Genomic DNA, 15,181 nt, shown 5'->3' with positions numbered 1-15,181 from the left:
AAAGTTCATTTCTACTGTGTGGCATCAATGAATGAATGGTTCAGGCAAACACCAAGCATTGTGATATATAAAAGCACAGTACGATGATGAGTCATTAAACTATCAGGTTTATAACAGACAATAAAAAAATCAAAATTAAATGTAATAATGCTTTATGCTTTTGAAAATCTTACGTCATTGTATGACCAGCTATCCCCAATTCCTTAGCATTTAGCTAAGGCCTTTGCTCTTAGCTCCAACTGCAACCACATGGCAGACTTCTACTTCAGCCCCCAACTTCTGCAGTTCATCCAACCAGATCATTTGCTTATGCGAAAGACGATCATTGGGGCCTTTAACTTCCACCAGCTGGAAGATAAATTTTTAAAAATTATTAGTATCTTACTGAAACTGAATAACCATCCAAATAAGTTATAGTAGTTTTCACTAACAAACATTTAAATGGCTTCTTCTATACCACTGTCTTTATATATAGAACAAATATGTATACAAACAGTCCTTGACTTACAATGGTTCAACTTAAGATTTTTCAAGTTTAAGATGGTAGGAAAGCTATATGTATTCAATAGAAACTGTACTTCGAATTTTGAATTTTGATGTTTCCCCAGGCTAGTGAGCGGTGGTACCATACGCTCACGATGCTGGGCGGTGGCACACGCAGCAAGCTGCAGCTCCGAATTAGCCACATGATCACAAGGGTAAACAACTGATACTCTACGGTATACTGAGTTGCCACGTGATTGCACCCAACTGGAGGCTAATGTAAGTGTTCTGAGCAGGTTTAAGGTAGACAAGGTTAAGCTGTGATGTTTGGTAGATTAGGTGTATTAAATGCATTTGCAACTTAAAATATTTTCAACTTACGATGGGTTTATCAGGACATAACCCCAACAGAAGTCGAGGAACATCTGTATGTAGCTACGAAATTCCTTGAGAAATGTTTCTATTCTATAGAAACTAGATAGTTCTTCACAGAGAATTAGCAAATTGATTTAGCATAGCAATGGGAAAGTTGTTTTAAAGCATACAATGGATTGTTAAACCCTCCAATTACTGCTATATTTGCAATTAAATCTAAACTTCTTGCCATGCATGATCAACAAAACTGTAGGGTCTGGCCCCTGCCAACCGTTCCAAAGGCCCCCTTTTCAGCTTCCTGGAAGAGACCAGCCACTTCCCCACCCAAGGGCGCTCACTTCACACTTGTTCCTTCTACCTAGGACTTTCTCCTTGTTCTTCACATGCCTGACTTCTTACCTTTCAACATTCAGCTTACACTCCTCTCAGAGAGGTCCACCGTAACAATCAGTAGAATCCTTCCTATACACCTCTTTCATGGCATTTATTACAAGATAACGTTTATTACTGTCATTGCCATGAAGGCATGAATTGTGTCAGCTTTGTTCACTACACATCACTGAACTTGAAGATACAGTAATAAAAACTATCCTACATGAAGTGTAAAATAATTTTTTTAATAAACAACATTCAGCAGCCTAACAGATGTTTAGTCAGCATCCCCAAAGAGGAAAGAAAAATATTTGAATAAATAATGGCCAAAATTTTTCCAAATTTTATGAAAACTATAAACCCAATGAACCAAATTCAATGAACCCCAAGCACAGAAACTTACTACCACACTAAGAAATATAATTAAATTGTGTAATCAGCAATAAAGGGAATCTCTTAAAAGCAGCCAGAATTTTAAAAAGCCAGAGGAGAAAACAGATTGTAGCTGGACGCTGTGGCACCAGCCTATAGTCCCAGCTGAGGCTAAGGCAGAAGGATCATTTAAGCCAGGAGTTCAAGGCCAGCCTAAGCAACATGGCAAGACCCTGCCTTTAAAAAAAATACAAGGCCAAGTGCAGTGGCTCACACCTGTAATCCTAGCACTCTGGGAGGCCAAGGCGGGAGGATCATTTGGGCTCAGGAACTCTCAAGACCAATATGAGCAAGATTGAGACCCCATGTCTACTAAAAAAATAAAAAATTAGCCAGGCATGGTGGCATGTGCCTGTAGTCCCAGCTACTTCGGAGGCTGAGGCAGGAGGATGGCCTATGCCCAGGAGTTTGAGGTTGCTGTGAGCTAGGCTGATGCCACGGCACTCCAGCCCAGGCAACAGAGCGAGGCTCTGTCTCAAAAAAATGAAAAATTAAAAAAATTAAAAAATAAAGAAAATAAAAAATCCCACAGATTTCTCATTGGAAACAATGCTACCTAGAAAATAATGGACTAATATTTTTAAAGTATTGAAAGAAAAAAAATCTGTCAACATAGAATTCTTTGCCCAGAGAAAATATCTTTTAAAAACAAAGGTGAAGTAAAGACTTTTTAAGACACACAGAACCTAAATAGTCATTCCTCAATATCCCAGGGGGATTGGTTCCAGGACCCATACAGATACCAAAATCCACAGATCCCCAAGTCCCTTATATAAAAAGACACAGTATTTGCAAATAACCTATGCACATCTTCTTGTATACTTTAAATCATCTCTAGATTCCTTATAATACCAAATACAATGTAAATACTATATAGTTATATTGTATATCTTATTTGTATTTTTTAATTCTTGTGGTTATTTTCTATTGTTTTTATTTCAAATATTCAACCCATGGTTGGTTGAATCCACGGATGCAGAACCCGTGGATACGGAGGGCTGACTGTAACTCATCACTAGCAGACCTGCACTTCAAGAAATGTTACAGGAAATTCTTCAAGCAGAAGGACAATGGAACCCAGGGGAGTCTGAACCTATACAAAGGAATACATGGGAATTGGTATCTACATGAGTAGATATAAAGGCTCTCATTAATCAACTGTAGAAAGCAAAAATAATGTGTCATAGAATCTGTAACATGTTGAAGTAAAATGTATGAAAACAAAAGCTAGGGGAAAGATATAAAAATATACTGTTGTACGATTCTTTATACTATACATGAAATTGAAAGTATGTATCACTTGAAGGTAGACAAGTTTAAGATATACACTGTATGCCCTCATACAACTACTTAAAAAAGCACAATGAAGAGTTACAGCTAATAAGCCAATGAAGGTATAAAATGCAATCTTTAAAAAAAAAGGCAGAAAAAGAGGAAAAAGGGGAACAAAAGAGAGCTAAGACAAATAGAAAATAAGTATCAAGATTTAAAGCCAAGTCTATCAATAATCAAGTAAATGTAAATGTTTCAAACACCTCAATTATAATAAAAGGTAGAGGTTGTTAAGGTGGAGTAGAGTCAAAAGTACTCAACTATATGATGCCTACAAGAAACCCACATTAAATATAAAGATAAAATAGGTTAAAAGTAAGAGAACAGAGAAACATGTATCATGTTAACACCAACCAAAAGAAAGCTGGAGAGGCTACATATTAATAATATCAGACAAAGTTGGTTTCAGAGCAGAGAACATTACCAGGAATAAAGGATGGTCATTTCATAATGACAAAAGGATGGTTTCAAGAGGACCTGATAATCTTAAAAGTGTAAGCACCCAAAACTAGAGCTTTAAAATACAGGAAGCAAATATTAATAGAAATGCACAGAGACTACACAAATCCCCAATTTTAGTTAAAGATGTCAATATTTTTCTCTCGATCTATCAAACAAGTAAATAAAAATCAGTGAGGACATAAGCACTATCAACCAACTTGACCTTACATTTTTAAGTACTCCCCCCAACAAAAGCTGAACACATTCTTTCTAAGTACAAACAGAATATTCACTAAGGCAAACCATATTCTAGGCTATAAAACAAGTCTCAATAAATTTAATAGGATTCAAATCATACAAAATATGTCCACTGACTAAAATGGAATTAAATTACAAATCAATAGCAAAAAAACAACTGGAAAATATCTAAGTATTGGAAACTAAATGACTCAATTCAAATTAAGTCAAGGATCAAGAAAGAAATCAAAAGTCAAATAAGAAAGTATTTTGAACTGAATGAAAATGGAAACATCAAATTTGTGAGATTCAGATAAAGCAACACTTAGAAGGAAATTTATAGCACTAAACACCTTTAGAAAAGATGGTCTCAAAGCAATGACCACAGCTTCCACCTTAAGAAACTAGAAAAAAAAAGAACAAATTAGATCAAAAGTAAGCAGAAGAAAGGAAATAACAAAGAACAGAGCACAAAAATCAATGAAACCAAAAGCTGGTTCTTCAAGAAAATCAATAAAATTGATAAATCTCCAGCCAGAATGATCAGAGAAAAAAAGAGAAAAGATACAAATTACCATTATCAGGAATAAAAGTATCATAGAAATAAAGATTCTACAGATATTAAAATGACAATAAGGAAAAAATATGAATATTTACAAATAAATTCAGCAACTTACATGAAATGGGAAAATTCCTTGAAAGACACAAACTACCAAAGCTCAATCAAGAAGAAACAGATAACATGAATAAGCTCTATGTTGATTAAGAAGAAATTCAGGCCAGGCGCAGTGGCTCACACCTTTTATCCTAGCACTCTGGCAGGCCAAGGCTGGAGGACTGCTTCAGCTCAGGAGTTCAAGACCAACCTGAGCGAGAGTGAGACCCCGTCTCTACAAAAAATAGAAAAATTACCCAGGTGTCGTGGTGCGTGCCTATAGTCCCAGCTACTGGGAAAGCTGAGGCAAGAGGATCACTTGAGCCCAGGAGTCTGAGGTTGCAGTGAGCAACGATGACACCACTGCACTCTACCACTCTACCTGGGGTGACGAAGCAAGACTCTGTCCCAAAAACAAAGAAATTTAATTTATAGTTTTAAACTCTCCCAAAAAAGAAAACTCCAAGCCCATATGGCTTCACTGGTAAATTCTACCAGAGATTCGTGGACTAATACTGATTGCACACAAACTATTCCAGAAAGCTGAAAAGGATACTTCCCATCCCATTCTATAAGGCCAATATTACTCTGGAACCAAAACCCAACAAAGATATTAACATGACAAGAAAACCACAGCTCAATATCTTTCATGCACACATATGCAAAAACTCTTAACATTTTACAAAGTCAACTCCAACATTATATAAAAAGGATAATACATCTCGATGAAGTGAGGTTTATCTGAGAAGTGAAAGGTAGGTTTAAGATTCAAAAACCAATGCAAATCACATTGTAAACATACTAAAGAGAAAAACTGCATAATAATGTCAACAGATTTTTTTAAAAAGAATTTAACAAAATCTAACATCAATGCCTGATTTTAAAAAACTCTCAGAAAACTTGGATGTAAAGGGAAATTCCTTAATCTGATTAAAGGTACTTGCAAAACACCTGCACTTAACACGATCATCGATAATGAAAGACTAAGTGCTTTCCCCCAAGATCAGACACAAGGCAAGGATGTCCAGTCCATTTATAACGTGCATTTTCCGCAAGGTGCAATCAGGCCAGAAAGAGAAAAGAAAGGCTTCAAGACCGGAAGGGAAGAAGTATGTCATTATTAGCAGATAATCTGATTGTCAATGTAGAAAATCCAACGAAATGTACAAAAAAGGTCCTAGAACTAATAAGTGAGTGTACCAAGTTTGCAGAATACAAGATCAATGTGCAATAATCAACTGTATTTCTATATAGTGGCAGCAACAACTGGAAATTGAAATTTAAAAAAACAATACCATTTAAATAGCATCAAAAATATGAAATACTTAGGGATCAATATGACAAAAGATATGCAAGGCCTGTACACTAAAAGTATTGCTAAGGGAAATTAAAGAAAAATATAAAGGAAATATATATTAATACCATGCTCATTGATCAAAAGACTTAATACTGTTAAGATATCAATTCTTTTCATATTGGTCTACAGATTCAAAGCAATCCCAATTAAAATCCCAGCAGAAATTGAGAGGGTGGCTTTATAATTCAAATAAAAATGCAAAAGACAGCCTTCTAAAGTCAAAATGGAAAAAATGAAAAAAAAGAAGATCCAAAACAACTCTGAAAAAAAACAAAGTTAGAGGACTTATACTACCTGCCTGCAAGACTTAAGTAAAGCTACAAATAATCAAGTAAAACAGATAAAACGATCAATGGAACTGAAGACAGTCCATAAATGAACCCACAAATATATGGATTGCTGATTTTTGGCCAAGATGCAAAGGCAATTCAGTGGAAGAAGCACAGTCCTTTTAACAAATGGTGCTGAAACAAGTAGATATCCATACACCAAAAAAAAGAACTTCAGTCCATGCCCCACACTATATACAAAAAGTATTTCAAATTGAATCATAGAACTAAATGTAGAACCTAAAACTACAAAACTTCTCGGACAAAACAAAGAGGAGAAACTCTTTGTGACCTTGGATTAGGCAAGTATTTCTGACACCAAAAGCATGAACCATTAAAGAACAGATAAGTTGGACTTTGTCAAAATGCAAAACTTCTGCTCTTCAAAAGATACTATTAAGAGACAAATCAGCACAGAGCTAGTGATCCATAACATTGCATCCTATTATATCTGCCTCTTTTAATTAACTGCAGTTACAAATGATGTTTTATACATCTTGGTAACCCAACAGTCTAATATGGCCCCTGGTACATTGTTAGTGCTGAATATACGTCTGGTGAATGGATACTCAATAAGTACATTGATTCACATACTGGAGAGGGATGAATTTAAGGATAGGCATTAGGGAAATTTAAAAGTAAATACCATTCACTTTGTTGTGCTGTCAAATATTCTTCATTCTATCTATCTATCTATCTAACTATCTAACTATATTAGGGTATACTTTAAAATAACTAAAAGAGTGGAATTAGAATGTTCCTAACATAAAGAAATGTTAAATGTCTAAGGTGACAGACACCCCAATTACCCTGATTTGACTAACTCACATTGAATGCCAGTATCAAAACATCATGTGTACCCTACGAAGATATGTAACTATTATGTACCCATAACAATTAAAAATAAAAAAGTAAAAAATAAAAGTAAATGCCATTAAAAAAAAGAGACAAGCCACAGACTGGGATAAAATATAACTCTCAGATACGAAATATCCAAAATATATAATTTTCTTTTTTAATTTCAAAACTCAATACTCAGAAAAAAGCACTAGTGAGTGACAGCAGGGCCAGGCCTAGCAGACAATGTTTTAAGGAGGCGCTCACTCTTGGGAGCTTCTAAAATAGCTTTTGGTGTCCACACTCTGTGACCTCCTCCTTTTGAGTGTCAGCTGGGCTGGTGACTTGTTTCTAACAACAGGATACAGAAGTGAAGGAACATCACTTCCACCATCACATGATAAGTGACAGTGACTTCCCTCTTGCTCACACTCTGGCTCTTCTCACTCTCCAGCTCCGGAGAACTGAGCTGCCTCATGCTGAGCTGCCCCCTGGAAAGGCCCACAGCCCTCAGCCCAAAAGCTCTCAAGGAATTCAATCTGGCCAAAAACCACACAGAAAAGGCCCCCATCATGGCCTCTGTTCAGTTACTAATAAAATTAATGCATATATGACTTTCCATGCTGGCTCAACTGACCTTAAAGCGATGGCTCTGGGAGTTCCACACCACCAGGTCGGGGAGGCCCCCTCGGCAGTGTCGAAAGTCAGCAGCCAGGCGCCTGCACACGCCACTGAGGACAGGGCCCCCCAAGCAGGAGACAAGATCCTGAATGAAAAATGTGTGGACAGTTAGCCACTTCCCCGTGACAGACACCCTGAAATAGGCTCCAGGGTTTATGAGATAGAGACAAACTTCGGTGTGTAATTCAACACAAATGGATTCCAGGTGTACCACATGCTACTTTGCTGCTTGTACCAGGGCTCCACTGGCCAGCTCTGGGAAATCGGGTCTCCTCTGGTCAGTTATCAGACTGATGGACACCCTGGGAGGCTGCTAAGGAAGAGGAGATTGGAATAAGCACCCAGGAATATGTCAGTAAAGCCTCGCAGAGGCCAAGAGTTGTAGCGACAGAGAAGTTATCCTTCCTGCCACTGGTCAAGCAAAAAGAAGCTGCCAACTTGGGGGTGGAAAAGGCATAACTGGGGCTTTGTTAACACCCTAACAGGTTTCCATCTCTAACAGTGGCATCTGGGCTGGGGGCACAGGGTATTATCATACACACACAAACATATCTATATATAAATATAAATATGTACACACACACATCTGGGTGTGTGTATGTGTGTATTTTGACACAGGTGCCAGAAAGACACCCAGCACTGGAGAGGCATTACTTTCTGACTAAATCCTGCTGTGCAGGTGAACTATTACCTGAGCTTGCTCAAGAGAAGCGAAGCGATCCCAGCTGACAAGGGAAGCCATTCTGCCCTCTTGGGCCTGCCACGCAGCTGCCACCCAGGCTCGCAGGCTCTCCGCAGAAGCATCATGAATCAGCTGCAACCTGGCCTCGAGGGCCGGCCCCCTGCTTGTGAAGAAGCTGTCTGTGCACAAGTCCAGCGGGAATGCCTGTGACGCGGGGAAAGCAAGCTCTCACACCGTGCCCGGAGAGCCGCGTTGATCGGGGACTACTCAGTACCTACAAAATTTGGAAACTGGCCAACTGGTCGATTCATTCTTTCTCTCAAAAGACGTGCAAAAACTCTCTGATATATGTAATCTGATATAAAAGTAATTTATTACAATGGTTTTTTAGAGTAATAATTTGCAAAAAGAGCTTTTAGCTTAAATTGGTAGAACTTTTTTTTTTTCTCTTTTATTTTCCCACTTCAACAAGCTGGTATTTTTTTTTTAATTACTGTTTTGGGTGGGGGCTGGTTGTTTGGCTGGTGTATTTTGGTAGCCCTCTTAGCAGGCATGTGTGACAATGATGTGAGAGCCACTGGCACAGTGCCTGGCCTGTGACAGGTGCTCAGGAAAGAATGAAGCTAAAGTTTAAAATACAATGTTATAGGTAAGGTAGACTTAAAGTTTAAAACTTAATATACTTAAATTTTAAATTCTATTATTCATATTTTAAAAATAAGTTATTCTTTCAGTAGAATTACCACAATGATATACGGATGATCCAAAAAACCCTATCAAAGAGACAGGTTTCTGATGGCTGCAGACAGGCCGTGCACAGGTGGGCCTGAGTCACAAATGTGTGCAGCAGAGTCTCCTCCTGGGACAAGGTTACTGGGTTACCTGGCAGGCATTTCTGAAGACATCTGGTATCCCATCCATGAAGATTATGTCCCACAGGAGGAGGCCATACAGGGTGCAGAAGGTGGACCCTTCCCCATGAATCCCTGAAAAATTAAACACACACAGAGGAAAAATCACTTTTATCTGTTTTTTCAAGCACACCACCATAACGTCTGCATACTCAATTTCAAGGAAGTAATAGAAATATTTTAGATTCAGAAGCAAATGCTGTTTTCATGCCATTCCTAGCTCACTTTTTACACTATATTTTTTATATATACAAGCCCCGTTTAAGGGCAAAAATCTTAGTAATCATAGAAAAATTCAAATGAACATTTCAAAGCCACAAAGCACTGGTTCTCACACTTTAGTGAGTAAACACGTTTGAAAAAGAAAAAAAAAAGCCGATGCTGGCCTCAGGCTTTGGAGGTTCTGATTTAGCAGGGCAGGGTGGGGGCAGAATCTGCAGTGGCCCTGGTGCAGGTGGTCCCTGGGCCAGCCCTGGAGAGGCTCTTCCCTGGTAGCGGATGCACCCGTGTGTCTTGGACTTAGCAGGTGCTGTTTCGATTCACCTCACCCCTGCAAGCATTAAGCTACACTGGGCCCGGCATTTCCAATACTCAAGGCGTTTACAGAAACCTTTGGCTAAAAGACCATCTAGTTCAGACTCCCTGCCTCACGTCACACACGTATTTTACTAAACAGCAGACATCCTCAGAGAGAAATCAGGTGTCAAGGTCACACAGAGAGTCACAGGCGGGGTCTGGTGCAGAATGAAGAGCTTGGCCTTGGCACAGCATCCAGACCTGTGTCCCCAAGCAAGTCCCAGCTGGCCCAGCCATCCCCAAGCCGGTGCTTGTCTGCACACCAGCACATGTGAGCAGGGAAGGCAGCTGCATGGACGCTTCTCCCCACGTGACTGTCTTGGTCAGAAGAGGTGCTATCACCAGACCCCTGTCCCCACATGCCACACTGCAGAAAGCTCCTCTGGCCAGTCCGACCCTGACAAGTATGGGCCCTCGCCCATCCAGATGAGGCCACAGTGAGAAGAGGGAGCAAAAACAGACCAGGCAGCCCCAGCCTGTCTGCTTGGGAGCCCGGCACGCTGGGCTTCTGGCTCACCATGTGCCCACACACAGGCACACTTGGGACAGTGGCCTGAGCCTCCGTCAGGAGTGGCATGTGGCCAGGTTCCCTCCACCCTGCGTTCCTGAGCCCATGCTGAGCCCTCCGTTCTGTCCCCTCTCAGTTCTAGCCCCTCATCCCTGCAGTCTGTCCCAGAATTCCAAAGAAGAGCCCCAGGAACAGCAGGACTCACTCAGGCCTCCCGGCTGAAGCCAAGTCCTCCCATCTCTCTTGCCCAGCCAGAAACAAAGCTGGGACTTGATTACCGGTCAGCTTTCATCCTGGTGTGTACACTGTTCAGTCTGGAACGTGGAGGTCAGATCATCCCTGAACAACTGAGCAGCCTACGCTCTGCATTTGTGTTGTAAGCGAAGTCATTTTTGGTGAGGTCCTTCTGGGTAATTCAGAAATAACCTTCCCTGAAGGCTGTTTGAGATGCCCTCACACAAAATCCCCCCTTGGATAAAGCCAGGCAGCACAGGTTCAGCTTAATTTCACGGTATCAATTTTAACAAATGAAAAATATTTCATATAAAAAATATTTTCTATTCTGGAAAAGGAATGGCCCATCTGATTTTCAGGCTCACAGCTCAACTAGAAGCAGCACACCAGGTGCTCAGGTGGCAGCCCCACTGCCCAGCACACGGCCTGAGGCCTGTCCCTCCTCCAGCCACGGCCCGGCCTCCACAGCTCCTGCCACACATCTGGGGCCTCGGCTGCTCAGTCTTTTCTTTTCCTTCTAACCTTTCCAGGTCTACTGTGTCTCTGTCTTCACTGGTGTCTGCACTTCTTCCCCAGTGGCATCACCCTTCCCTGTAAGTAATAAAGATATTGCACAGATGAATCTTAACACTCATCCATGTTTTGAAAAATCCTATCTCACAGTTGTCTTTCTATCGTGCTCACGAATCTTTTGAACGCTCAGGTGATACTGAAATGATGTCTTGATTTTCACATGTTTGAAGATATCAGAGTGTTTTTTAACTCTAGTAACCCTACAGCCCAGGCACAGGGAGAGTCCTGCCTAGATGTGAGGACAGAAGGACTTGGTGGGCATCCCCCAGGAGTGACCCACGTGAGCCGCACAGCACGGACCCAGAGATGATGTCTGGAATCTGCTTCCAAAATCCAGGGGAAGCAAGGGGAGAGGACAGAAGGAGACTGAACGGAACTGAGGAGGTGCATGGGGTTTACATTCTGTCCTCTCCCCTTCTGCACAAAGGCACGTGCAGTATCTTTCATAACAAAAAGTCTTTTACCAAGAAAAAAGAGGAGAGCCAGGCCGTGTGGGTGCCTTCAGGGCAGCTGGCCTGCCCTACTACCTATCTTTGATAAGCGGCAGAAGGAGAAGAGACTGCCTTTAAAAACTATAGTTAGTAAAATTCTTTTCCACACCCCCCGGTCAGCAGCATCTTCTACTGCGGGTGGAGGACAGAGGGACGACCGCGAACCACCAGTGACAAACCATCAAGCTGTTCACCCCCACGGTAACTAGGTGGGACAGGAGGAATGTTGCTCAGTTACCCTGGTCAAAGCCACAGCGTCTGTAATAGGCCAGCGCCAGCTCCTCCACGGAGCACAGGACTGTGGCGGGGGCAGCAGCAGCCCCGGCCTCCATCACAAACACAGACTTTCCCATCCCACGCTGCGGGCACAGCCTGCCCGTGATGGTCACCTGAGATGGCAACAGAAGAACGACCATTAGCCTCGTGTCAGCGAAGGTCCCTTCCTGCCCCTGCAGCCATGCACTCAGCAGAACACGTGGCATCTGACCCACACTCGCAGGCCTGCGGGGATGCCACAGGGGGCTGGCCCAGCCTGGGAGAGCCTTGACCACTGGAACTGCCCCTCAGGCCCCCTGACTAGCAGGCGAGACTGGCAGATGCTAGTTCCCACCCAGGAGTTTTGTCACTCAACCCAGGGTGTGACCAAACCAGCCAGCCTGGTCTCATCAGGAAGGTGGACATTAGAGTGAAAATGGGAGCAATGGCCACATCACCATCCAAAATGAGCATTAGACTATTCTAAGTCTAAAAGAAAATACACATTAAAAACTGTTCTTAGTTTGCTTCCAGCCAGAAAAAAGCAGACAAATGTGTTTAAGTCCCAAGCGCCCAGAGCATATTTACTTACATGCCTAACATCTTCCACAGTTATTTCTGGTAGCTGATGGAAAAGGTGCTTGTACTTTTTACAGCTTGGAGACTCCCGCAGGCGCACGGCTCTCTGGTAAAGTGAAAGACGGTGTCCTGTTCTGACTTCCGGATCTGCCAGCCCTTCTAGGATGCACTTGATAGCCTAGCAAATAACAGGGCCACAAGTCAGGATTGTGAAAGACCCCACAGCAGCTTCCATTCATTCAGTCTGATAGGAAAGCCCACTGTTAATTATTCAATTTTGCTAATTAGCAAATGAGCAAACTGCACTTCTAGAGATACAGGCTATTTCCTTAATCTTATGCTGATGTTTTTAATACACAGAGCAACCATACTCTTCACTGCAGATGTGCTGGAGCACAACCAGCCTGGCATCCGAGTCAACAGCGGATCCTAGAGGCTGCCCTTCACGATGCCTGAGCCTTGGGGCCACCCCTGCACCATGGGTGGAGGAGACTTTAGAGGAAAACTTGGCTCAGTGGTTCTGAGCCCTACCCTCCTGGGCCAAGGTGGCCACAGTATCCTCCTACTTCCAAGTCCCCAAGATCCCCACCACGGTGGTCCTCAGGACATCCATCACCTGGGCAGCTCTGGAAGAAAACACGTGTCCCAGCCCTGATCCACAGGATGAAACTGTCCAGAGCGGGAGCCCAGGCACGTGGCCATGTCAACACTCCCAGGTGAATCTCACGTGCAGTCAGAAACCACAGAGCCAGTCCACATTCCTTATTTATAGGGACAGGAACCTACAGCTTGGAGGAGTTAAATGCATTCCTAAGGCTATTCAGAGTCAGACAAATAAACAGAAATACAAAAAAAAAAAAAAAAACCACAATAAGATACCACTTCACACCTACTAGGATGGCTATAATCTGAAAAATGGAAAATAACAAGTGTTGGCGAAGATGTGGAAAAATCAGAATACTTGTGCACTGCTGGCGAGAATGTAAAAATGGTGCAAACACTGTGAAGAACAAGTCAGCAGTTCCTCAAAAAGCTAAACACAGAATTACCATATGACCCAGCAATTCCACTCCTGGGCATATACCAAAAGAATTGAAAACAGGGAATCAAACAGACATGCAGTGCAGCACTATCCAAAATAGCCAAAAGGTGGAAGCAACCCACGTGTCCACCTGTGGATGAATGGATAAACAAAATGTGGTAAAAACCATGATGGGAGATTATTCAGGCTTAAAAATGAAAGAAGTCCTGACATGTGGATGAAGCTTGGAGACACCATGCTAAGCAAAATAAGCTAGACATAAATGGACAAATATTGTATGATTCCACTCATATGACATATCTAAAATAGGCACATTCATAAAGATAGAAAGTAGATTAGAGGTTACCAGGACCTGGGGGAAGGGGAAAACGGGAGCAGTTGCTTAATGGTTACAGAGGTTCTGTTTGGAGTGATAATAGAGATGGTTACACAACATCGTGAGTATAATTAATGCCACAGAATTGTATACCTAAAAATTGCTAAAATGGCAAATTCTATCTAATGGTATATTTATTTTAGCATAATAGAAAAAGAAAAAAAAACTACAAAACTGAAAATCAATGAAGGCTCAGGCCATCAGGAGTTGAGTGGCCAACAGGAATCAAGAGGGGAGAATAAGACATTGAGGTGCACTCTGTGAACTGGCAGAAGGCAGTGCCAGGTGGCAGCCTGGCCACAGGGAGGGAGGGCTAGGCCACCTCTGCCTCCACCTGGCCAGGCCTGGGCCAGCTACAGAGCACTTTGCAGGAATCACTCAGCCAGTAGATTCCTTCCCAGGAAACTGAGGTAAAGCAAGAAAAGAACAGTTACAAAATAATGAAGGTCATGAGTGTGGCTGGTAAGATCTTTGGGAAAAGGTTAAAAGGAACTAGGATTTTCTTAGCATCAATCTCAAAAATAAGCTCAGTGGTTTGTCCACCCCAGTGAAAATGAGTGAATGCTTTTAGCAGAACTGTGAACGAAGGGGAAACCTGTAAAATCTTCTGAACCTCTATTTCACTGAAAGAGTCAACATAAACACAAGCTCTCTTCATTCTAAATTTGGTTCTGGGCTAACAGATGCTTTCTCTTGCTAGTTTAGCCTCAATAAACACTGAGAGGTAAGGAAGCACCACGCCCACCTCCAGGAGAGAAAATAGCTTTCACTGGCTTTTTCCCTGGCACTTTAGGTAACAAGCACTTTTTCAGTTTAAGGCAGTAAAAACAGGATGTCATATTTCCATATTCCATGGTCAATTTTTTCCATCCATACATCACCCCGATTCATTTAATATGCCATTTGGAAAAAACAAAAGCCCACAGAGGCACAGTCCCTTCCATTCAACTCGAATGTGAGGCTGGAACGGAGACTTGGGAGGGGCACCTGCAGGCAGCCACACAAAGAGCCACTGTTGCCGCCAGCCCCACCCTCCTGGGCCAAGGTGGCCACAGTATCCTCCTACTTCCAAGTCCCCAGGATCCCCACCACAGGGAGCATCGGTGCCCAGAAAAGCCAGCCTGCTCAGCATTAGCCAGACCACACACCTCCCGACGGCAGAGCAAAATACCTCGCAGAAGCACAAAGAGTTACTCACAAAGCACCTGCAGTAAGGTAAGGAAAGGAACATTTTTCATCAATCCTTCTACCTAGAGACCATGTGCAACACATGAATAAAATCACCATCTCCAAAATAATAAAAACACCTTTCTTAAAGGCACCTGCTGAGGGCTGAGATGTCTGACTCTCCCTCACCCTTAATTCCCAGATCCTGATTCCTAAATCCCAACACAGAGTCCACAGCCAACCCATCTCCCAAATC

At 42.1% G+C, this 15,181-nt stretch overlaps 1 protein-coding gene across 3 annotated transcripts in view; it reads right to left on the bottom strand.

Annotated features, from left to right (window-relative positions):
• Positions 1-15,181, bottom strand: part of FAN1 (FANCD2 and FANCI associated nuclease 1) — a 33,445-nt gene that overhangs the window by 3,669 nt on the left and 14,595 nt on the right. For 2 of the 3 annotated variants that reach the window (XM_045561836.1, XM_045561837.1), the window contains 6 exons: positions 12,354-12,518; positions 11,745-11,895; positions 9,096-9,199; positions 8,223-8,417; positions 7,488-7,616; positions 174-348 (listed from right to left, as the gene is read on the bottom strand). In XM_045561836.1, coding sequence (XP_045417792.1) covers positions 211-348; positions 7,488-7,616; positions 8,223-8,417; positions 9,096-9,199; positions 11,745-11,895; positions 12,354-12,518 — 882 coding nt within the window. In that variant the 3' untranslated portion in view covers positions 174-210. Of the gene's footprint in view, positions 1-173; positions 349-7,487; positions 7,617-8,222; positions 8,418-9,095; positions 9,200-10,958; positions 11,034-11,744; positions 11,896-12,353; positions 12,519-15,181 lie in introns of those variants that run through there. The other variant, XM_045561838.1, reaches the window with a different exon arrangement.

This window comes from Lemur catta, chromosome 9 (assembly GCF_020740605.2).
Source record: "Lemur catta isolate mLemCat1 chromosome 9, mLemCat1.pri, whole genome shotgun sequence".
In the NCBI taxonomy this organism is placed as follows: domain Eukaryota; kingdom Metazoa; phylum Chordata; class Mammalia; order Primates; family Lemuridae; genus Lemur; species Lemur catta.
Note: the sequence above shows the minus strand (reverse complement) of the source record. Positions and strands in the feature narration are given on the sequence as shown.